This window comes from Artemia franciscana, chromosome 19 (assembly GCF_032884065.1).
Source record: "Artemia franciscana chromosome 19, ASM3288406v1, whole genome shotgun sequence".
Lineage (NCBI taxonomy): Eukaryota > Metazoa > Arthropoda > Branchiopoda > Anostraca > Artemiidae > Artemia > Artemia franciscana.
Window position 1 is genome coordinate 26,160,338 of NC_088881.1, and position 26,084 is coordinate 26,186,421.

A 26,084-nucleotide genomic window follows, 5' to 3' on the forward strand; every position below is an offset into this window, starting at 1 on the left:
AAGGTTTTTATAACGTTATAAGGTTTTCATAATGATATGAGGATTATATAACGTTTTATACACAAATGTTGCATCTACTTCTAGAGTAGGATCATTGTTTTAAGTAGTTAATAATAAACTAATTACCTTGAGAGATACTTTAAGCATGCTCCGCAAATGTAACTCAAGTGCCATTGCTTAAATATGCTTTTTCTTTTCTAAAACTAAAATTCGCTCTTTATTCAGTTCCTTAAATAATATCATATAATTGTTCTTCACAAACGAAGTGTCCTATAAAACCGAGAAAGCCAAGTTCTTATAATTTGTCACATAGACAGCAGTCCATACTAACCCAACGTTGAGCTTTCTCAGCAAGGGCGCATCCAGGATTTTGTTTTCTTTGGGGGGAAGGGGGGGGGGTCCAAAAATGCATTACAAAAAGCTTTGTATCGTTAAATTTTAGCCTCTGAAAACGTAGCAACCCTCTCTTGCTGTTACTGATTGCATATGTTAGTTCCAGTTTCGCTAGGAAGGCGCCACTAGGATTAAAATGTAGCAATTTTAATTGTAGATTGCCGTAAATGTTCTTATGGTAGGACTTGCTCATGGTCAGCGGTTTGGGAAAAGACAGTTATATGAACACCATGAACTTAACCTAAATCCCTAGTTGTTGTCTGACGGAACTAACAAAATCTTTAAAATATGAAGAGGTCTTAAAGTCTTAAAGTCTAAAGTCTTAAAGGTCTTAAGTCTTGCTTCTTATCTCTTACACAGTCTATTTTGTCTAAACTTTCAGCACAGTTCTTGAGCAAAATCTTCAAATAGTTTCGACAAATTTGAAATTTTGACAAAAATCTACAGAATATTCAAAACTAAACATTGCCCAAACAATAATAGAATATTCTTTTTGTTTTTGCTTATAAATTTTCCAAGAAATAGTCAATTGGAATCGGCTTTCCAGACCTTTTCAGAGAGATTAGCTTATTTATACATTCTTATTTTGGCTGCGTAATTTGATTCGAGAGGCGCTGTGTGTGTGTGTGTTTTTTTTTTTTTTTTTTTTTTTTTTGTCGCACTAAAACGTGTATCCCATACTGATAAACTTACCCTCTGTCAATTAGTTTGGTTTTTTTAGTCTTACGTTTTTTTTCTCACTCGTAGGAATGGTTTTGAATGGAGTATTTGGTATTAAAACTGGTTTTATCTTATCGTTCATGCCTATAAAAAAATCTGTATACAAGTAAATGGTTGTTAGTAAAAGCAAAAACGGAGCCAATAGGGCGAATATTTGTCCATTAAAATTTTTACTTTAAAATCTAAAAGCTTGAAAATTTTTGTTTTTAGGCCCAAGTATTCCAACTTCTACTGTGAAATCCGTCAAAATGAATAGGGGGGGGGGGGAGTTACGTCTTTTCGTTGTTTTTTTTTAGTTTGAACCCCCTTCCTCCCTCCAATGAATTATTGAGCTTATTTCTCCATTTTTTCATATGATTTACCGGTTTTATAATTTTCTGGTTTTCTTGTTGGGAGGGAGAGTGTGTTTGGTCTTGTGGTTTCCAAAGTTTGTTTTTAATCCAGATAATTATGACATTATAATGTTTTTTTTTTTTGTTGTTTTTTTTTAGTGCTGAAGTTTTACTCTCTATTTTTTGCTGTTGGAAATCCATATCTATTCCTCTTTTCTTTGTCTTTGTTCGTATCTTTCTCTTCCAGACTTTTTTTTTTTAATAACAGGCTTTCTTTTATTTTTATTTTCCATTGCACAGCTTGTTTCTAAAGGTAAAAATTTTCTCGGGTTGTTTAATTTCTTCTGAATCCACTTATTAAAAGAAGGTGATTGATTGATTGTGATCATCTTCTTTTATTCTTTTCTTTTTTTAGCTTTCATTTGGATCATAGTGGTGCCTTGCCTTGGTTTTTTGCCAAAACGTCATTCAAAGGCCGATGTTTCATGACTCATGCCACCAAAGCTGTTTATAGATGGCTCTTGTCAGATTACATCAAAGTTAGGTAAGTTTGACCATAGTTGGGAGCAGTGTCATTTCATCATAATCATCAAGATTTACCAACATTACAAAATTAAGTAGGCACGCGTCACTGACACCAAAACTAAACGACAATTTGACTATCGCCGGGTTATTGTCAGATTATATCAAAGCTAGGCAAGTTTGAACGTAGATTGGAATAGCATGTAAACAAAATGCTCATTTGAAAATTATTTCTTAAGGCCTAGCCGAAGTCCAAGCATTTTACTCCCTAGTCAATTCTTTTTCTTAGGCGGCAACTCGGTCAAATACAAAGGTATCAATTTTCTTTGTCGCTTCAAGTAAACAGACATAAGAAGGTTGAATTTAAGGTGTTTCTCACTCAAAATTACAATCAGGCGCAGGCTATCCTTAGCAATTCTTTTTATAATTATATATACAATATAATTTATGTATATATATTTATTAACCGGTAGTTTGATGTCTGCACGCTATTTATTCTCCAGACTCTGTTCAAACAGGTTACAACTAACTAACACTTGACTGAATCGCTCCTGAACAATCCGATTGGCTAGTCCCTTGGTCTAATTTATGTATTCTGACGCGCTCCAATTGTAGCTGCATCTTGTCTTTTGAGGTAAATTTTTGACTTCAAAGCACAAATATGTAAAGTATTTGAAGGGACTGCAGCCAGCAAGCATATATTTTAGAAATAAGTTTCTTATTGTTGAATAGAATATTTTTTACTATTTTTTTTTATATCTTTCAACAACATTGTCAAGTGTAGTAATCTAGAATGCAAATCCGAAACAGGTTTTATAATTATTTTGGAATTATAAAAAAATAATTATCAGCTTAAGATTTGATTAGATCAAAATATTATCCAGATTTTATTATTTCTTTTGAAATAAAACCGCCGAAATAACTAATTCAGGAACGTCAGGCAAAATCCAAATGTTTAACATGGGAGGTATAGGAAGACTCTTTGAGGGCCCGTCCTGCCTTAAATTAAACCAAGACGAGATAAGGACCGCCTTGTTTTGTTAGTCCCGCCTTTTTTGACCAAAATCAAGAATTTTAAAATTTTTGCACGCTCGATTAGACATGGAAATTCTATCAAAATAAATATTTTTTATTATAACATATTGATAATTATAATATATTAATATAATATATTAATATCAGCAAATATTAATTGCAACAAATAATTATATTTGTCTACAAATAAATGATTCTCTTCAGTTCTGAATTCTCAAGTAGACTATTTTAGACCGATTTCAACTAAATGTTGAAATCGGTAGTTCAACTAAATGTTGAACTTCATAGTAGACTATGAAGACCGATTTCAACTAAATGAATTGTGTATTTCTTTAGGTCTCCAAAAGAAATCATCTTATATTTAGTGGCTTCCAGTAAGAAGAAATACGGAAAATTATAAAAACCAAAATCAAAATATTTAATATTAGATTTCCGTGCAAAAGGACTTGGCTCGAATGAAATAAATTCTATGTAAATGAAAGAGAAGGAAAGATGTGCGTGACTATTTCGGTGGAAAGACTAATGTAGACTAATTAGACTGTATAATTCATTAGTCTTCAAAGGAAAATTCATCAGCGACATATCGCAGTTTCCAGCAAGAAAGGATAATGCACTAAAAAAGTTGTTAGCTGTTTAGAATCTTCGCTTTGAGTGCAAAGGAATTAGCTTGAATGAAATAAGTTCTGTGTAAGTTAAATAGAAGAGGACAAGAAATTTTGTGTGAAATCTTAGGCAGTGGAATGATAATTACATGTGGAATCTCTTAGCTATTTTAGGAGTTTAGCTCAACATTGGGTCAAGACATGCTAGCCCACATACAAGTCATTTTTAAGATGTTCTAAAAATAATTGTTAGCTGATAATTTTTACTAATAATGGGTTTCTATAAGCTAGCAAAAAAACCAAGAAGTCGAATCGATGTAGCAGACAATATTGGATGATTTGAGTGGCAGTATTCACAAACTGATTGCAGCAAAGCAGGATGACGAGTTTCTATACTACATACATTGATAGCTAATCCATTATTGTTATATTGCTTACGGTTTTTAAATTCTTTTTCGGGTGCCTACAGCTATCTCAGAGATAGGCTAGCATAGTAGGCTGTGCTGGATAAACTAAGCCGAACATAGACCTTCGATCTTCTTGTACCTCCAGAGGTGCCTAGGGTAACGTCAAGGAGTCTTCGCGATATTCTGCTGTTGCCAGCATATCTTTTCACTCGGGTTCCAGAGCATGTCAAGGGAACGAAGATCCGCCTGGTATATGAATGAATGAATGAATGACTGTATTTAAAGCCATTTTTCAGGCCGTATACATACATATATAACAACAAACAAACTAAATTATGTAACAATCGACTTTCGAATAACAAGACCCTTCGGGACAAAATTTGCCACTGCTACTATATTTATTTTTGACGTTGACTTCAAAGTTCCAAGAAGGGGCTCACGACCACCCACCCAAAGACAGCTCCCTCTTAGCTCAATTAGCCCCTGACACCTGAAAAGAAAATGATCTAGCCCATCAAGATCACCGCAAATTGGGCAAGTATACTGCATTTCCGGGTGACGCCTATTTTTCCAAATACTGTGAAGAGGGAGACAGTTTGCTCGCACCTGCATCCAAGACCTCAGGGATTCTTTTGGAATCCCTAATTTAAAATATAGCTCTTCACCATAATTTTCTTTCACCTTGTAGTCAGAACTTAAGCTTTCCGACTGGCTAAGGTCATTCCATCATTTCTGAATTTCTTGGTCTCCCAGCCTTGTTTGGATCTCTGACAGAAAGGCTTTTTAATCTGAGATTGGGCCCTCTCCTCCATTCCATGCATACGATAGACCTGTGCTGTCCAGTAGTTTTTTGACATGGAAGGGCCATGACGATTTTGTCTAAGGGTAAGTAATTCATCATACGCTGCTCTGATGAGTCTTGAGGAGGGACATTGCAGTATTTTCAGCCAAAACTTAATTAATTGGGTCGGTCTAAGTTCTCTCATGGAGAAAAGTCCCAAATCTCCCTTGATGAAAAGTGTGTGAGTTGTGGCGTATATGCGCCGTAGGGTGTTCTGGGGACGACCCATACTTCTTCATCCCGGAGATTGCTACTAGAAGGTTGCCTTGGGGCATGTCCTAGATATATCCATCGATGTTGGCAGATAATGTTTGTAGTAGGAGGGTGGCTGGTTATTTTTTGGATCTCAACGTTTGAGAAACGATCTGCTCAGTGTGTATTCAGGATTCTTTGGAGACGTGTATTTTCATAGCCCAGGATCCGACGCCCTTGCTCTCCATAATGTACCATGATTCGGCTGTATACGTCGGAATCAACGGAACGTTGCTATTGAAGAGTCTAAGTTGACTACTAATAGGCTAGTGCTGGTCTAAAGTCGTCACCCTGTGTTCCACTTTCAATAAAACCAGTTTCACGCCGAATACATCCAAGAGGCGTAGTCCTTTCTTAATGACCTGTCCAGTAAGGGCAAATGTGTCAACTCCCATACAAGCTAACAAAGACAAAACCATCAGGACAAATAATTTTTGAGACGCACCCGTCCTTTTGCCTGAAGATACCATTAAAGATCCAACTCATTCTAATACCTAGACTCTCTGATGGATCCTTATGGTAGTGCTATCGTCGAAATCTAAGCTTATGTTTCTTCAGCTTGGGTTGCTTCAGCTCCATCTAAGTAAACATATATGAATTTAGAACCAAGTCACTGTAAAGACGACGTTACGAATTTGTCTCTTTGGACGAACATCGATCTTTATCACTCTTTTTTTTTTATTCTTGTTCATATTATTAATAATAATAATATTTTTATAATTGTTATTATTATTATTATGTGTTACAACTTGTTACTTTTATCGATACAGCATGCTATTATCCAGAAAAACATATTAAGCATGAAGAGAAACGGAACTAGAAATAAGATCCTTTTTTATCGTGCCCTGTTAATACGTTTCTTAGAACTGTCAGCTGACGCGTTTGTTTTGATGAAAATGTTTGAAAGCACTGCTAGTTGACAATTGGACGATAAAAAAAAAAAATCTCTGTTCAAATAAACGCAACTCCCAGCTAAACATGTTTTGTATTTGGTTCAATAATACTAATACTACTCTAAAAACCTACTACCCTATCTACTACTACTACTAACAACCCACTGTAGCACCAAGTTGTCTGAGGCTAGAGCAGCCATGTACGCTCTTCTTCCATCCCAATCTGTTCAAAGCATCCCTCTTTACACCCTCCCAGGGTGTAAAGAGGATTGCCATGCTACGCATGCTCTTCCTCCATCTCAATCTATTCAAAACATCCCTCTTTACACCCTTGGTGGTATTTGGTAACGGTTCTTGATGTATCAAGAACAATTTCTATATTAAGTAACACATCAGATATATTAAAAACGCACAAGAAACATTAAAATGTATCTTTTGATCAGGTGAATAGGGACTTCTTAGTCAAATCGAACTATGAAGTTAAGAATACAGCCATTGCATCAGTTTTCAGCGTTGTGCTTTTATCCCAAAATAGCGCGGATGCTGTGTAATTCTAATATTATGATATCGTGCGTAAACCAATGGGAACATATTTTAATATATTAAAATTGGGGTCTAAATACAAGGGTAAATAATGTTGTCTATAAATATCTTCACTTTATTAAAAAAAATTTCTCGCAGATATTTTTAAATTAAGTTTTACTATTGCTACACCCAAGATTTGAAAATTTGATTTAGATTCTGGTAACTTTCTAACACAAAGTGAGATTACTTTATATTTGGAATGCTTGGCATATTAACCTAGTTCTTACATTCTCATATTAACACAAAGTGAGATTACTTTATATTTGGAATGCTTGGCATATTAACCTAGTTCTATTTTATAATCAATAGAAATAATTAAAAATCCTGGAAATCAGCTGATTTTCATAAATTTTAGGTTGGATTGAAATTAACTTACACCTTCAGCTTAAGAAATTGAAATTCAAGCTTTAATAAACCAGACTTAAACTTGGTTTAAACTTTTTGAGCTATGCTTTTCATTGCTGTACTGGCAGTAATGCTCTTATTCCCCTTTTTCCTATTAAGCCCATGTTAAAACAGCAAAGATTTCCCTTATGCATGATTTCTTTACTCCTAAATCCTACTGCTGTTTATAATCATTGAAGAGAAATTATCCTGCGCTAATTATTTTCTGTATAAAAAAAAAAAAAAAAAAAAAGGCCGGGGTAGTAACAAACAACCGCTAATTTCCAGAAAATAACTTCATCTTTTGAATTCTCCACTTCATAAAAAAATCATTGTGTCAGTCATGAAGCTCAACATTTATATATTTTTCGAAACAAAATTATAATAATTATATTTGCGTGAGAACATTGCTAGAATAGTTCTTCAATCTTCAACTAGATTGCTACTAGATTTCAGTCTTTAGACTTAGCCACTTACGTATCTTATTACATATGATCTTCATTTTAAATTTGCTAGATTTCCTTTTTATATTATATATTTTTTTAGTAACATTTCAACAGAGCAAAATCTATACACAGAGGCCGACTTGGAAGCATCGATGCTCAAAATTGAAACGTTAGACTTTCACGAAGAAAAAGACGTAGGTGGCATCAGATTCCGAGCTTATCATGCTGGACATGTTCTTGGTGCTGCCATGTTTATGATTGAAATTGCTGGTGTCAAGGTATTAATTAAGAGAGCTATTTCTACAGTCTTACTGTTCTGGTATTTAAACGCAAGACAAAAATTGTCATTAATAAATTGCACAAAATTAAATGTCACCAATCAAATTTTGTAATAAATAACTTATTAATGACTATCTATGGAGGTCAACTTGGAAGCATCGATGCTGAAAATAGAGACGTTAGACCTTCATGAAGAGAAAAACCTAGGTAGCATCAGGCTAAGAGTTTATAATGCTGGACATGTTCTTTGTGTTGCCATGTTTATGATTGAAATTGCTGGTGTCAAGGTGTTCATTAAGAGAGCTACTTCTACAATCTTACTGTTCTGGTATTTAAACGCAAGACAAAAATTGTCATTATTAAATTGCACAAAATTAAGTGTCACCGATCAAATTTCATAATTAATAACATATTAATGACTATGTATGGAGGTCAACTTGGAAGCATCGATGCTGAAAATAGAGACGTTAGACCTTCATGAAGAGAAAAACCTAGGTAGTATCAGGTTCTGAGTTTATAATGCTGGACTTGTTTGTTGTGCTGCTATGTTTATTACTGACATTTCTGGCGTCAGAGTGTTAATTGAGTGAGCTGTATCTAAAATTTTACGGTCTTAGTATTTACACGCAAGACTTCGAAGCTACGACGCTCAAAATTGAGACATTAAACTTTAATGAAGGAAAAGATGAAGGTGGCATCTGGTTCTGAATTGTCACTCTGGCTGTGTCCTTGATGCTGCCATGTTTATGGTTGAAATTGCTGGTGTCAAGGTATTAATAAAGGGAGTTACTGACGACAAGCTGGATTTAAGGTTTATCTTTCCTGCATAATTTTTGCTATGTCATTTTTCTGAAGTCTTACGGTTGCAGTGCTTAAACGTAAGACAAAAATCCCTGCTGCTTAGCTGTTATTTAGCTTTGTACATGGACCGCAATTTTTTTTTTTTTTTTTTTTTTTTTTTTTTTTTTTTTTTTTTTTTTTTTTTTTTTTTTTTTTTTTTTTTTTTTTTTTTTTAGATTTGAAAATATGTAGAAAATAGGCAGAAAGCAAGGGGAAAACAGGAAACTTTTCTATTATTTATTTAAATCTAGATCATTCTCTAAGAAAATGTAGAATAGTACTTTATTATCAAGCAAACTCTCACAACAAAATCTACTGAACTCGTTGCCTTCAATCAGCTAGCCTAAATTGTATACAAAAACAAAACATATGTATATAAGTAAAATATTAAAACATTGCCTACAGCGATGAACCAAACTGAACTGCCAAATAAAATGAATACAATGAATAAAAATGAGTACTTAAGTACATAAGTAAAATGTGAGTAAAATAAGTAAAAGTAAGTAATATAAGTAAAATCATAAAAAACATACAGCGATGAATCCAACTGCCTTATCAAATAAAAACGAATAAAAAAACTTGCACATTAACAATATAAATGACACATTAACGTGATTCGTTACAAATTTCACTTATTGATGATTTCAACAATCGCTGGCACAAAGCTCTTTCTGTAGCGCTCAGTTCTTGCATTAAGAGGATTTAAAACCGTTTTTTTCGGGTATTTGATCGGGATAAACGGAGCTTTGGAGGGGTATAAAGGGCTGAGAGTTTACATTGAAAGCGTTGGATACGACACAGATTATATCCGAAATTGGTACAAAGAGTGGCATGCCGGGTTGCCAAGGTAGAGAGACGCAATTCCTCAAGGAGGAGAATGTAAGGCACTTTGCCCTGACCGTTAATAAAATGTCTAAACATGTTATAATTCTAGCTTGGTGAAGGGATAGATCTGGTTCTAGTAAATCTAACAGTGTAATTGTATAATAGTGCAGCTATAAAATTGTAGTAGTAGTACGTTTTTCATAAGGAGTGTAAAGCTTAACGGCAAAAAAGTGCCAGGTGCAGATATCCAACAAAATATGAAGATGGCGTGTGATGGCGTATAAATACGACGATGGCGAAATACGTAGGACGGGCTTGTGAATATTGGCTTTAAAAAAACCATTATTTGAGAATTGACATCACTTCGTCTGCCTTAATTAAATTATCTCAATAAATTGGAATCATAATTTTAATTCTCAAAACTGAATTTTAAAGAGTTTTAATAAAAAAGAATTGTAATATGTCAAAACTGGCCCTGTTATATTAAGAGTTGTTCAAGTTTGCTATTTCTGAGTTTCAGCCATTGCATGGTCTCATCCTATGCTTATGTTATAGTTAATTGTTCTTTTGTTTCATTTTCTTTTCTTTTTTTCTTTATAATTGATTAGTCCACTTTGTTTATAGTGGGTTAAAAATAAATTATTATATTTTTAAACTGAAACCAGCATTGGAGGTTCAATTATAGTTTCATAATATTTTCAAAAGTACTACTTATTTTGTGAAGTTTTTTATTTACAAAATTAAGGAAGCAGTAAAATTTGTGGCTATTTTAAAGGTTTACGTGTAATAATTTGATTTTGCTGTCAAAATCACTAGCCGGCCTGGCCTGGATGAAGTCTGGACTTGGGTTCCAAGTCTAGCCATTTGTTGTGGAAATCGGTCTGACTGATTTACGCTAGTCAGGGATTTTAGCTGGAAAACTAAGGCGATTTCAATATCCAACTTATGAATAACTATTTTGCACTCTATAGGAAGTATTATTGTTTTTCTTTGTGGTTTTGCATAGCCTACTTTTATTCTGTTATAAGTACAGCTAAGCGAGATTCTCTGTATGCAAGTAATGTCGGAACGGGAAGTCTGATAAAATATTTTTTTTTTGCAATTGAAGTGAATTTAAAAATATTAACTGAATAATTTTTTGCTTACAGATCTTATACACTGGTGATTTTTCTCGTCAAGAAGATAGACATTTATGTGCTGCTGAAATACCCGCTGTTAGACCAGATGTGCTGATAACGGTATTAATCGAAATTATTTATGTTATCCGTCAGCTTTGAATATAGTGGCCAGGGCCCTATCCAGGAATTCTGATCGTAGGGGGGATACACCCCCCTCTCTCAGATTTGGACTACCATAAATACTTTATAAAACGCTACATAAATGTGTCTACATGCATTTTTGTTCCTTTTTACGAATACAAAATTTCAAACTGGGTAACCCTCCCCCTCCCCCCTTGATATGGTCTCGGTATCAGCCCTGTCACAAAGTTTCATTCCTGAGCTTGGGATCTTGGAATAATTATATATATTAAATATTGTCCCCGAAAAGTATATTAGGCACATATTATTATTTGTAATCTTGGATTTTTTTTTGTATTAAACTTTGGTATTCGGTGTAAGCTAATCTTGAGACACTGCTATATTCTCAATGTTATTCATAGTTCAAAGTGACCCAAAATATCATTTAGATAAACATCTTAAAACCTCTTGTATAAACCTGTTTTTTAAGCTTTTCCAATGCGTTGTTATATTTCTCCTGATGAGATTTTGTATCATTTTCAAGAGTCCCCGTGGTGGGGGGGGGATTTTCTGTGGCTTTACTCTAATCCCATTTGCTGCTAGCTAATAAATAACCAGATTTTTGAAAAATAATGTAAAAGAAAAAATATGATTTTGTGCAGCTGTTTTTAGATAATAACCGCATTATTAGTTGGTAATGCAAAAATATTGCATGTCTAAGACTGGAGAGTTTTATATATTAATCTATATTAATTACATACTAATATATTAATTATATATTAAATATATAATAATTAATAATATACAATAATATATATATATATATATATATATATATATATATATATATATATATATATATATATATATATATATATATATATATAGCTGTTGCAAAACTTGAAAACAAATTTTTGACAGTAAATTAGGATTTTAAATTCCCCCTCCTTGTTATTACGAAATGAAGATTTTTGCCTCCCAGTTCGCTTTTGTGGTAATACCGACAGATTCTATGTCGACAGATATTATATATATATATATATATATATATATATATATATATATATATATATATATATATATATATATATATATATATATATATATATATATACTAGCTATATACTAGCCCCCCAATCCCCCCAATACTAGTCCCCCTATATACTTGGGGAGGGCTATATACTAGCCGCTTCCCAAGCCCCACACCCCCTCCCCCCCGCGCGTAAGTCGTTACGCGCCATATTGGTTACGCGTCATTGTAGTTGTGTCCCTGTGTCCCACCTGTGAATATAGATAGATATATATATGTTTATAACTACGTAAAACTTGTGAATATACAACATTCTTCGCTGTCCCATTGTTTGTGCATATAAATAGATTGTCAGGTTTACCGACTCTTGAACATGCAACATATAATTGTCCATGGGAAAAACAATCCGTATTCAGATCTATACCTCATTATTCTAATGATTGCCCTTGAGCTTTGTTGATGGTGATTGCTAATCGAACATTCCCTGTGTCCCCGTCGTCATTTAAATATCCCCCTGTGCCCCACGGCGTCCCCGTTGTAGTTGTGTCCCTGTGTCCCGGTCGTCATTTATATTCCCTGTGTCCCGGTGTCCCAGTCTGTAATTTCTCTTTGAGTGTCCCGGTCGTCATTTACATTCCCTGTGTCCCGGTGTCCCGGTCTGTAATTTCGTCAGTCGATGGTTCTAGCTCTTTGGCATGCCCTTTCTCCTGTAAGTTTTTTGCTTCTAATATTCTATTTTCTTTTTAAATCCTTTTTTGCTGTTGCTCTTATAGTCGCTTTATGATTAGAGATGTAAACCTGCAGCAATGAGATAATTTTGTTCCTTATTTTAATGTAGATAAAATAAAAGTTTTTTTTTTTATTGAGATTAAAAAAGGTTTGAGACTTGATTTCTTTTAAAGGTTTTGTTTTCTTTCAAGTAACTTTAACTTTTTGAGAAAAAGCTCAAAATCAATGAAAATATTAATTCCAATTTCTCGGGAGATCAGAACGAAACCTCGAGAATTGTCATGGTTAATGTTGGAGGCATTCTCCTTTTAGGTAGTTCTCCATGCCTAAATTCTAATTCTAGATTCTAATCTAAATTCTCCATGCCTCTGTGGTTCCATTGTTCTTACGAAGTTGATTAGCCTGGGGAAAGAAAGAAACAGTATAAAATAAATAATATGTTAACTCATTTTTAGAATTAACCGAGCTAAGTGACAAATTTTCTAAAATATAATGTGGTTGTAATTTGTTTGAAAATTGAAAAAAAAATCCCTTGGAAGACTCGTCAATCTCCTCCCCCCCCCCCCTCCTCGGAGAATTTTCGGGAAAATTTTAGTATGTACACAAATTTTTCCAATGAACAACACAAAATGGCCCCCAGAAACGACTAAATTCATGCAACACTGAAACGTAGGTACATGCTCGAATATATTTCGTCGTACACAAGTTTAAGGAAGTGAAAGAGGCTACAAATTATGTAAGAAATAGTGAAAAGAAAAATTTTAAGCAGTATTGTACAAAAGGGTTGTAAGACGCCGGATGGAGAGGGCAGTAGACCAAGACTCCTCATAATTTTATGGAAAACATTTTTTTATTTTAAATTAAAAAAATGCCGACCATAGACATCCAAATATATTTTTTGTATGTTCAGTTTATAAGAAATCCTTGCTCACTCCTACATTTGCGTGAATTTGATCCACTGAAGAATTGGCTTATAAAAACTTTGGTACTCAAACGGGTTAAAAACGGGTTTTCAGTATCAAACCCTACGCCACAACTATTTTGTTTCAGTAAGTTACAAATAATTTTTTTTGCAAATAAAAATCTTTTATATGAATTTCATTCTTAAAAATAATTGAGGAGAGGAAAACCTAATTCTTCCAGATTTGTAGGGGATATTTTTTTCATATGTTATTATCACGTCTTAGACACCATAAACTAAATTGAAATTTTTATAAACGGTTGCCACAGTACAGGGGAGAAATGACTCTGTGGTAATGGTGTTAAAGAATGTTTGTAGTACCAACAAGCATAATGTGGCACATCCCACGACTTACGTTTTGACAATATGACCACATATTCTATAATTTGCCATTTTACAACAATTGATTTTTGGAGACCCAACGTAATTTAATTGATTTGTAACCTGACTTAAATTGGTTATAATTTTGGTTGACTTTTCCAGCGAGTTAGTGTTAATAGAAACGAACAGATTATATATTCATACATGATTTCTGAACTGTCATAACCTAGTCTAATCCAGTGGCGGATGCTGGAGGAGGGGCGCGGGCGGCACCCCCCCCCCCCTAAAGAGGTGGTGGATTTGTGGTTGGGACCGTTTGCTCTGGTTTGTGTTGGGACGAAATTATTTTTGTAATTGGTTTTTAATAGTTGAGGTTTTAATAAGTTTTTAATTATTAAGACTGTCTCTTTTTGCAAACAAGTTTCAACCAAGATTTTAGTCACTTTTTGCGGTCTCTGTTAGATTTTACTAATGTCGCATACTGCCAAAAAGTATTTAATTAAATTTAGTTTTATCAAAAGAATCTGTCGGTATTACCACAAAAGCCAACTGCGAGGCTAAAATCTTCATTTTGTAATAACAAGGAGGGGAAATTTAAAATCCTAACTTATTTAGGCTGTCGAAAAGATGCTCCAGGATTTTGCTGTCACAACTGGGCTGAAAAGCAAAATATTCACTTCATTTTACTGTCAAAAATTTGTTTTCGAGTCTTGCTATGACACCGAGGTGAAGAAATTGATATCATTACTTTTTTGGCTGCCTTTTTTTTGGGTTTTTTCATCGTTTTTTTGGGTTTGCTTTTTTGCAAAGCACGGTAGTTTTTTCAACAATGTTGTTTTTCATGGGGTTTCTATAAACGTACGAGAAGCGTAAAAATTATTAATTTGAGCTTTGGATTTTGGTGAGGAAATTGTGGCCACTTTACTGCCTATTTTCAGCTAATTAAATCTCTGCTTTATATAAAATATCACCTCCTCTGTTCTTCCTAAAACATTAGAATAAAGGCCAAACTTTTTAGAACTTTAATAAAAGTTTGCATAAGCATATAGTTAAAACTAAGTATATGAGTCGAAATACTCCTTCCAAGGTCGGAGTAATTATTTAAGAAAAATAAATTTTCGAAAAATTGTTTATAAAAGAAGGTAAATAATTATGTTTTTAATTTTTCATTTATCTAGCCCATTCATCCTAATTTTTCATTCATCCATTTAGTATGGATGGGTCTATGAATTCTCATTTTGAATCAGAAGAATGGCATCGATTTTTTTTTCGAACATTTACTAATAAAATGTTAATGAAAAGTGGAAATTCACAAAACTTGAGTTAACCACGGAAACGGATTGCAACTGCAATATTACTTCAGAATTTCTCACCTTCTCAATACCAACCAGTCAAAAATATAGTTATGCTTTTGTATAGGGGTTGCATTTGTCTATATTTTTCCAAAAAAACTGCATTTTGATGGACAAGATTGATGTTTGACTAATTATAATATGACGTTAATCATCAATCTTATTCATAAAAAATGCAGTTTATTGTATAAAATAGTGATTTTATTTTAGATGTTTCTTTTTTAATTACAAAAGGCGGTAGATTTAGCATTTTACTTTAAAATGGGCTTTTTAAAAGCTCTGTGATGGTTCAGTGCCATCTATCTTGACAGAAAAACACTTCTTGTCGATGCAAAATACCACATAATGAGCAGTTTCCTTGTTTTTCAAGTCAATGGATTTTCGTTGTTGTTCAATGCCAAGAGACTGTAAATTTCCTTTATAGGGGCTTTAGACAACACGGTTCTAATAATGTACTTTTTAGTTCGATATGACACTCTTTTTAGGATTGTGGCCCGGTGTTTTTCTTAATGTGGGACGTGATCGTCGCTTGCTAGGTAGCTGCTACCGCGATAACCCTGATAAGGTTCAGAACTGGGTTCATCTTTAGTTGTTCTCTCGGGCTCATCTTCAGTTTTTGGCTTTGTAGATTCTTCGCAAGGTTCCCTTCATCTCGGGGGGACGGGGTCGTTACTCCTATTTGGGCTTCCCATTCCTTCGTAAATATCCTGATAGCAAGATATCCATGGAGTATATTAAGTTTAATTTTCATTCCTGTTATATTTGCAGTATTAACAATAAGCATAATAAGACAGTTCGTAACAAACTCTTGTCAAGTTTATTCTAGTTTAATTTGACGAGAGAATGGCTAATTAAGTAATTTAGTTTGAATAGTTTGGAGTCTTGAAAGACAATTATTGCAGTCATCTGTTATCTGTTAACTCAAATATTATCAATTTTTACTATGATGAAAAGTATTGAGTTTTATCTGCAACCTCTGAAAGATATGGGTACAAGTATACTTGTTGGACTCCTTTAAGTGTAAGTTCGTAACACACGATTACTAAGAAGTTCTTGACTTGCCTGAAGGGATTTTCAAATTTGCGCACTTTTTCTTTCACTGGTTTGTCATAGTCTTTGATACCTACTGCGGGGACTTTTATCCAGCTTAAAATAATATCCATTCTTTCCTTTCCGAGCAATTTTCTATCTCCTTTCCCCAGTGATTTAAGCATCTAAGTTGAACTTCCCAGTCGAGATTATTTAACCCTCATACAATGTCTAATTTTTTCTATTTCCACACTGCTCATTTTGAATTTTTGACATTTTGAATTTTTGAATTTTAATTACTTAAATTTTGAATTTTGAATTTTGAATTTTTGACACGAGTGGATAGATTCAAGTTAATACAGCAGAACATCAGTTGATTCCTTTAGTTTCGTTTAACAGACTTAATAACAGACTTAATAATAACAGACTTAATAATAACAGACTTAATTCAACAGACTTACGTTCTCAATAATCTTAAAAAAGGGCTACACTAAAGAAGCTTTTTGTCTACTCATTAATATAGTCAGAGCAGAAAAAAAGGAACTAGAAAACGCAAAGCAGAAGAACAAAGAAAACTAGAGTTTAAACATGGGAAATAGAGAAACGGTAGGGGATAGTTAAAGAAAAAGAAAGAGACAGAGTTAGAGTGAGAAGGGCTGCATTAAACACTTCAGTTTTCGTCAGCTCAGTAACACAGATACAGCAGAAACAGAAAAACAAAGCAAAAAAATGGACCTTAAACATGGGAAAATGGAGAAACGGTAGGAGACAGTCAAGGAAAAAGAGATACTCTGTAAGAGAATGAGACAAGAGAAAAGGCTACATTAAAAGTAAAGGCTTTAGTTTTTCATCAGTTCAGTAACAGCTATAGCAAAAAAAAAAAACAGAAAAAAAAACAGCTCTTAAACATGGGGAATGCAGAAACAGTGGAAGTCCAGGAAAAAGAAAGAAAGAAATTAACTATGTAACTGTGTTATATATATATATATATATATATATATATATATATATATATATATATATATATATATATATATATATATATATATATGTATATATATTCTTCCATGTTGACTCAAAAAATAACATGAAAAAGACGAATGTCAAATGCCATATGCCAGTCATATGCCAAGACATGACTTTTTTTTCAAATAATTATAACTTACTTAGGGGAAACGTATTTTTTTTTCTTTCATGTTGACTTAAATTTTCGGAAGGCTCATCATTTTAGCGAAATGAAGTTCCGTTAATAATCTTTGCATAGTCACCACTTTCTGCATATAAAATATCAGGACTGGAATTTTACAGTATTACTCTCTCTTTCTCTCTCTCTCTCTCCTCTCTCCTCTCTCTCTCTCTCTCTCTCTCTCTCTCTCTCTCTCTCTCTCTCTCTCTCTCTCTCTCTCTCTCTCTCTCCTTTCTATTGACTTACTTGATCTAAGTCTCCTGCCGGGCGCTGCTCAGCGTAGAGAGTGACATCTGTCTCTTCCATCCACTTCGGTCCATGACCAGTATTTGCTCTTCGCTATGTCTGATATTTGCCATCGTCAAGAACTCGGACAGGCTGAGGATCAACGTTTCGTCGGTCGGCCGCGAGGTCGCTTCCAGCTGACTTTGATAGGGTCAAAGTCGTAGATCGTCTTTGCGGGTATATGTGGTGGCATTCGAAGCAGGTGCCCGAACCATCGTAAGGTTCGCTCGGCTGCTTGAGTCGAAAACCAAAACTGCTTTGCGAGCTGCAGAAGTTTCTCATTGCTGACAAAGTCGGACCATCGTAGGCCCTCGATTCTCCTCAGGCTCTTGATCCAAAAGGCTCTTCGGTCCATGACCAGTATTTGCTCTTCGCTATGTCTGATATTTGCCATAGTCAAGAACTCGGACAGGCTGAGGATCAACGTTTCTTCGGTCGGCCGCGAGGTCGCTTCCAGCCGACTTTGATAGGGTCAAAGTCGTAGATCGTCTTTGCGGGTATATGTGGTGGCATTCGAAGCAGGTGCCCGAACCATCGTAAGGTTCGCTCGGCTGCTTGAGTCGAAAACCAAAACTGCTTTGCGAGCTGCAGAAGTTTCTCATTGCTGACAAAGTCGGACCATCGTAGGCCCTCGATCCTCCTCAGGCTCTTCGCATGAAATACATCGATTTTCTTGAGGATTGCAGCTGATACTCGCCATGTCTCAGCTCCGTAAAGCATCACAGAGCCGACTAAAGCGTTGAAGATCCGCAGTTTCGTTGTAAAACTGATGTTTGGTTTTCGCCAGAGGTGGCGATTCAGCCTGCCCATGACAGAAGACGCTTTAGATAATTTCGCTTGCAGCTCTGGGAGAAGCGAGCCATTTGATGAAATTATGGAGCCAAGGTAAGTGAAGTCTTGAACAACCTCAATGCCAGTGGTGCTGTCCAGGCTAACTGAGGAGTTAACAGAAGGAGAAGACGTGTTTATGGCCATAATTTTAAGTTTGTTCCAGTTTATATGCAGTGCTACTTTGGCAGCCTCATCTCGTAGAATTCGGAGAGCTTCCAGCAGCTGCTCCATGGAGTCCACCAGAATGGCCAAGTCATCGGCAAAATGAACATCTGTGATGGCACAAATCCCCCACTCAAACTCTTCGCTCTCTATCTCCCATTCACACTCTATCTCTCTCTACCCCCACTCGAATTATATGTCTATCTTTCTCTATCTCCCACTCATACTCTATCTCTATCGCTCTCTTTCAAATTCTATCTTTCTCTCAAACTCAGTATCTTTATTTCTTTCTTTTTCCTGGACTTCTACTGTTTCTCCATTCCCCATGTTTAAGAGCTGTTTTTTTTCTTTTTTTTCTATTACGTTTCCCCTAAGTAAGTTATAATTATTTGACAAAAAAGTCATGTCTAGGCATATGACTGGTATATGGCATTTGACATTCGTCTTTTTCAGGTTATTTTTTGAGTCAACATGGAAGAATATATATATATATATATATATATATATATATATATATATATATATATATATATATATATATATATATATATATATATATATGTATATATATATATATGTATATATATATATATATATATATATATATATATATATATATATATGTATATATATATATATATATATATATATATATATATATATATATATATATATATATATATATTATATATATATATATATATATATATATATATATATGTATAGGGCACTCCTCCGAATAATTTGGAGGAAAAATCATTATATAGCCTATGCCCCTTGACTCTTCGAATGTAGACCCTTCTTGCCGCTCCCCCAATAAATAAAAGGACGTATGGACTTCTTGTTTCATGTAAATCCAGGTATAAGCGGGCAATCTTAGGAAGGATATACAGTGCGTTTGCTGTGTCTCATCTACTAGCATTAGCAGCCTTTTGGGAACTTTTTAGTCAAACTGAAAAAACAGCTATTCGCCGACTGTATTTCCGTTATGCGAAGTTCATTTTACGTATCCATCTATGGAAGAGCAATCGACGCTTTTTGTTTAGTTGTGGGATAGTGCAACCATTTGTAGTCATTGAAGGACACCAGTCTCGCTTTATGAATACGTTAGATCGTAAAAATAGTTTACTGAGTGCTTTCTTTTGTGAGATTTAAGTGAATGTATCTTTTCTTTTTCCTTTTTTTTTTTGTGTTTACTCCATGTTAGCACTATGTGTGTCTTTTGGGAAATAGAATGATAATAATAATAAGAATGATAATAATAATAATATGTATACTGTCCCTGCTTAAAATAAAACTGGAGTACCATATAAAAAAAAATGATATCTAACAGTGACGTTTAATTATCAATAGTCAATTCACATAAACAATTGAGTCAGTGGTGAATCGTATAGTTTGCTATACGATCGTATAATATGCACCAGATTATGGGAGAGACAACGACATAAAAAAGTTTTGGCATAATAAGCCGATTGAATGGCCAATTTTATTCGACAGCTTTTCAATAGGCTGAGCAGATGGATCTACAACCTCTGTAATGCAATTATAGATGTACCATGGTAACAGTAATACAAGATCAGTAACTTACAAAAATATAGGTAACTATATGTTTTGTTATCGATAATTTGTTTTTAAAAATATGTCTGTTCGATCATAGAGCATTATTGACAGCAGTAAACTGCTGTTTTGCTCCGTGGGCTTCGAAGAAAAGATTTAAGTTTTGCCTTTATTAACTGAGAAAGATAGAAACTACTGTTGGATAGAAAAAAAAATCTGATTATCGTATATTGAATAAATATATACCAAACGCGCTTAGGTAAAAGTAGTAGAACCGGAATAAGAACAGTGAAGATGCAATATTCCAAAAAAAAACCTTTCTTTTGGTTAGTTTCTCCTCTTTCTTTTTTTGGGGGGAGGGGTTATCTACCAGAATGGGAGCAATAATGAAGCACTTATATATAGTTAGAATATATACTAAAATGATGATAAACGTAATTCAATTAGTTTTGTCGTAATCCTTCAGTTTTACGATTTTGTATTTTAACTTAGAAGTATAAAAAAAAGGTGTGTGCCTACCTAGTGAATTTACCCATGCCTTAATACGTTTAAATCTTTTTGCGGGCTTATAAAAAAATATGCGACTGAAAAGGCTCCTCCCCCGCCTTCGTCCCCCCTTCTTTCGTTTTTAATGTGCTTGTTTTTCACTATGTGTACTTTGTGTTTGAGTGAAATCTATACGATAAGGTTTTTTGTTTGTTGTATTTTTATACGAGTGATACTATGACCTAGTTTCTTGTTATTTTTATGTGGCTATAACGTGCTGTAATGCTTCAATTTTTTCTTGTCTGTAAAATTAGCTTATTTTTCAGGAATCCACCTATGGTACTCAAATCCATGAGAAAAGAGAAGACAGAGAAAGTCGTTTTACTGGAATGGTTCACGACATCGTCACTAAAGGGGGCAGGTGCCTCATTCCTGTTTTTGCTCTTGGGAGGGCTCAAGAATTACTCCTTATATTGGATGAATATTGGGGTCAGCACTCAGAGCTACATGATATACCGATTTATTATGCGTCGTCATTGGCTAAAAAGTGCATGAGTGTCTACCAAACTTACGTTAATGCGATGAATTCTCGTATTCAGAAGCAGATTGCTATTAGTAATCCCTTTGTTTTTAAGCATGTGTCGAATTTAAAGGTAAATGGTTTTTCTCATAAACTATTTCCTCTTTTTTTTCTTTCTCCTTTTTTTGTTATATCTGCTTCCAATGGCTTTGCCTGCAAAAGGCAAAAGCGAGCGATATGGTAGAGTTTCCCCACACGGAGAATCTCTTTGAAATGTGTAAAGTGTTTCTAAGGGCAAACTCTTAGTCCCAATCTATGCATGATAAAAAGCTTCATCTTGAGCCATGCTAAAAAGGACTTTTGGTCAAATTAATTTTTTTTTCTGTTTCTTAATTTTCCAATTAATTCTCGTTTGTGCTGTTTTGAAGATGAATTTCCTCCCTTCCTTCTTCTAAAGTGGAAATCTTACATAAGTTCTTGGTTGCAATGACAACTCCCAACCTGGGATTTTTCTGAGCAATATTAAATGTCACTGGGGTCCTTGGGTTGTATTTGTGAATTTAGGTTTACACAGAGGTCTCCTCTGTATAATTGTGCCTTCAAATAATAATCTTCAATATATTCTCTTTCGGTCTTAAAGGGCATCGATCATTTTACCGGTGCTGACATTTTTTTTTCGACAAATTCCCTCCCCTCTTCCTCCTCTGAGAAAAATTTTAATTTAAGCACGTGACTCTGACTTCAGGTCTAAGCCTTGGTATTTTTATTCTCCTTCCCACATTTGTCACAAAATTCGCTTGGCTGGGGTTCTCGGATTGCTTTGACGATATTTGGCACATATATACCTCTTTTTAATAATAATAATCGAAAATGTATTTTCTTTTTAATCAACAAGGGCATTGATCATTTCGATGATGTTGGACCCTGCGTAATTATGGCTTCACCAGGTATGATGCAAAGTGGCTTGTCCAGAGAACTATTCGAAAGCTGGTGTACTGATCCAAAGAATGGGGTAATTATTGCTGGCTATTGTGTCGAAGGGACTTTGGCGAAACACATTCAATCTGAGCCAGATGAGATCGCGACAATGTCTGGCCAACGATTACCATTAAAGATGAGAGTTGCAAACATTTCATTTTCAGCTCATACTGACTATCAACAGACAAGCGAATTTATCAGGGCTTTGCAACCGAGACACGTGGTATGTTTTTTAAAACATATTTAGTATAATAGACTAGTTTTTTTCTGAAACTTAAATACTGCATTTTCTCTTTGTCTTCTTCTGTTAGATATCACGATCTTGTCAGCTAAGACCATTTAGCCCTCTTCCTTTTTTCTGTCTTTTCTTCAACTTGATTAAATGGTATTTTGTCATTGGGAACCAGTTTTCGACCGCTTTCCAATGTTCAGTTATTTCTAAGTCTTATTACTGTTTGCACTTCCGGTGACAGGACTATAATGCAACACCTATATTCTCCTCCTCCCCCCTCTTGTATACTCCTAATCCAAGCCCCTTCAGCATAAACGGGTGACTAGGCTCAGCAAAAGTATAAAATAAACACAATTAAATAATATTTGGTAGCGAAGCGGTAAGGATAATTCTTCAATCCTCTGCTTCAGGCTTTTCTAATATCCTTACTTTCTAGATTTAATTTGTATTTTGTCCATCTTTCTCAAATTATACGATTTGTTTTCAGGCTATTAGAATTTGATGTGTAACTTTGAATTTAGATGTATATATATATATATATATATATATATATATATATATATATATATATATATATATATATATATATATATATTATCTATTATATATATATATATTATATATACATATACATATATATATATATATATATATATATATATATATATATATATATATATATATATATATATATATATATATATATATATATATATATATATATATATATATATATATATATATATACATATAACGGTGTTTTGATTTAATAAAGCTCATAGTTGAAAAAGTGACTGTCAACAATATGTTGCGATGAATATGAATAGTAATCTTCGAGCAACTATTCTGTAATTTTGGTTCTTTGGTTGTGGCACTATTTTTTGAAATTCATTTGCAGATTGTGCTGATAAGCTCGCCCAGTTTTACATTTTATCGTTTAACGGATTTTGATCAAATGACAGTTAGGAATTTGATCAAGTTAGGAATTTGATCAAGTGGTTGATATTGTCATCTTTCTGCAAGATATACATTTTCTAAATTTGGTCGATTTTCTTTTGCTAGCATCTTTTTAGGATAAAAAAAGTTCTGTCTTCCAAGAAGATTATAAGGGAGTGGGAGATTTTACAAAATGACTATTTACAGATCCGTTCAAAATTGAATAGGAATCAAATCTGGCGCTGGAATCAAATTTTGATTATCGATGATATTGTTACTAATTGTCGATAAGTTATTGATTTATTGGCGATGTGGCGAAGGCCATTATTTACAAACAATAACTACTTCTATTGGGTGAGCAAGTAATTAGTTACTTACTTTCTAAATAACTTTCGGACTCATGTTCTTTAGTATTTCCAGTAAGTAGATCAGCTACGTAAATGAAAATCTTAAGGGCGTTCAGAAATAGATTTGCTGATTTTTTGAAAATATATTAAAGAGCATGTGTCCAGAATGCAATTGTCCCCCGAGGAGCAGACTGTTCTAAATTTTTAAGAGGATTTTTCTCATATTTTTTTTTGCAACTCGGGGGGAGGGAGGGAATCCTTGGATAGTTGTCAAAGGTTATTTCTTCTTCTATGCCCACTTTCGTGTGGCTCTAGTTACTTTATAAATCGTCTAGTAAAATGGCTCTTAGGGATATCATACTTTTCGTGTTTTTCGCAAGGTCTTCCGTCAGGTCAGTTCCCTACTTCAAGTCCTTATTCCAGGGGATTTCAAATATAAGAAGCTAAATAATACAATAAGTAAATACAATGTTTAGAAAATTACGGGGTGACTTTAATTACCTTGAAACATCATATGGGAAGTAGCCGAGGCCTCCGTCGACTAGGTACATGCCTAACTTGAGATAAGTAAAATACATTATAATACATGCTTTGCGCAAGGTCTTGAGTCAGCGCAGTATAAGCCGTGCGAGGAAACGTTACTGCTTTGGTCGCAATCTGCCTGTCGCAAGCCTTCTGCCTGGAAGAATGCTGACACATTTTCAATTGATTGATGCCTTTATTTTTAACAATTCTCAAAAATAATAAAACAATGAAATAAATATAACCATTACTAGAAGGCCAAACGACATGTACACAGTTGCTCAATTAACTTTTTAAATCACATAATAAAAAAAAAACAGTCACTTACACAATACTCACAAGGAGCTTGATCTCACCCTGCATCTCGACTGAGTTGAAACCCTTTGACCTAGGAAATGAGATAATTATAAGCAGCAAGTTCATACAGCTTTACACCGCCGGAGAGCCCCCTTCGTATGCGCGTAATTTTGGACATAAAAAAACTAAGAAATTCACTTTTGAATATAAACAATTTTCTTTTCAGTTTTTAAACACATTATTGAGTCTATGCAAGCGAAGATAAAACAGGCAGGTTGCAACCGAAGTCAGCAATGTTTCCTAGCGTGGCTTATACTGCACTGACTCAAGATCTTGCGCTTGGGTTTTATTGGGATTTTCATCAAGCTGAACTTTTTTTTTATTTATTTTGTTTTTCACTTATAGCTATATATTTAGATTCTAGTCCATGGTGAAGCCAACGAAATGAGCCGTCTCAAAGCAGCACTTATACGTGAATACGAAACCATGCCTGAAGTTGAGATTACAGTGTACAATCCAAGGAATACAACCTCAGTTGAGCTGACGTTCAGGGGAGAAAAAGCAGCCAAGGTCATGGGATCCCTTGCTGTCCATAAGCCAGTTGAGGGGGAGGTACTGTCTGGAGTCTTGGTGAAACGTAACTTCAACTACCATCTGTTAGCGCCATCTGACCTTGCAAGTGCGTATCTTCTTTTTCTCTTTCTTTTATTTTTTTTTTCTTCTTTTTTTCTTTCGGCTTCTTTTTCTTATATTTTTTTTAAGTTGTTGCGAGATTGTAAATGATTTCGGATCAAATTATTGAATTTAGCCACTGAATCGATATTTTGATTATCTTGTTTTTAATGTAGGCTTTTTCTTCTTTTTTTTTCAATGAAATGGCCTGTGGTTTCAGGGTAAGCTAAATAAATTAATAACAAAACGAATAAAATGAACTAACTGAATAGTCTTTCTAATTAAAGTCTTTTTGAATACTTAACTTGTAGGGGAATGGTAAATGATTTCTATGTAAATAAAATTAAACCCAACTAAATTGGTTACTAGATTAACTAATTGGATTTAATAGTTGATTCGAGTCTTTCTACTTGAATTCTAATTTTTGACTTAACTAGTTGAATTTAAAAACTAAATCAAGCCTGCCGATTATCTTATTTTTAGTATAAACTCGTTCTTTTTTATGAAATTATTAATGGTTTTAAGGGAAATAAACTGAATAAATTGACTGATTAAATATAGTACCTGAATCGAGTATTTCGAGCATCTTGTGTGCAATATAGGCATATTTTTTTTTTTTTTTAACTGGCCGATTATATCAAGACAAACTGAATAGATTCTCTCTAATTAAATTTTTTTCGAGGAATTAATTTGTAGTGAAAATTATAGTGAAAGGGTAGATGATTTCAAGGTAAATAAAACTAAATCTAACTAAATTAGTTATTAAATCAACTAATTTAATTTAGCAATTATTCGAGTCTTTTTACTTGAATTTTAATTGAAACTGAACTATTTGAATTTGGAAACTGAATTCAGTCTTTCGATTTTCTTATTTTTATGTAAACTCGTTCTTTTTTATGAAATGATTAATGGTTTCATGGGAAATAAATTGACTAATAAAATATAGTACCTAAATCGAGCATTTCGAGCATCTTGTGTGCAATATAGGTTTTTTTTTTTTTTTTTTTTTTTTTTTTTTTTTTTTTTTTTTTTTTTTTTTTTTTTTTTTTAATGGCCA

At 33.9% G+C, this 26,084-nt stretch overlaps 1 protein-coding gene across 2 annotated transcripts in view; it reads left to right on the forward strand.

Moving 5' to 3' along the window:
* Positions 1-26,084, forward strand: part of LOC136039484 (cleavage and polyadenylation specificity factor 73-like) — a 71,810-nt gene that overhangs the window by 28,755 nt on the left and 16,971 nt on the right. The window contains exons 4-9 of one of the 2 annotated variants that reach the window (XM_065723272.1): positions 1,861-1,989; positions 7,513-7,690; positions 10,505-10,594; positions 20,850-21,176; positions 21,939-22,244; positions 24,773-25,034. In XM_065723272.1, coding sequence (XP_065579344.1) covers positions 1,861-1,989; positions 7,513-7,690; positions 10,505-10,594; positions 20,850-21,176; positions 21,939-22,244; positions 24,773-25,034 — 1,292 coding nt within the window. Of the gene's footprint in view, positions 1-1,860; positions 1,990-7,512; positions 7,691-7,813; positions 7,979-10,504; positions 10,595-20,849; positions 21,177-21,938; positions 22,245-24,772; positions 25,035-26,084 lie in introns of those variants that run through there. The other variant, XM_065723273.1, reaches the window with a different exon arrangement.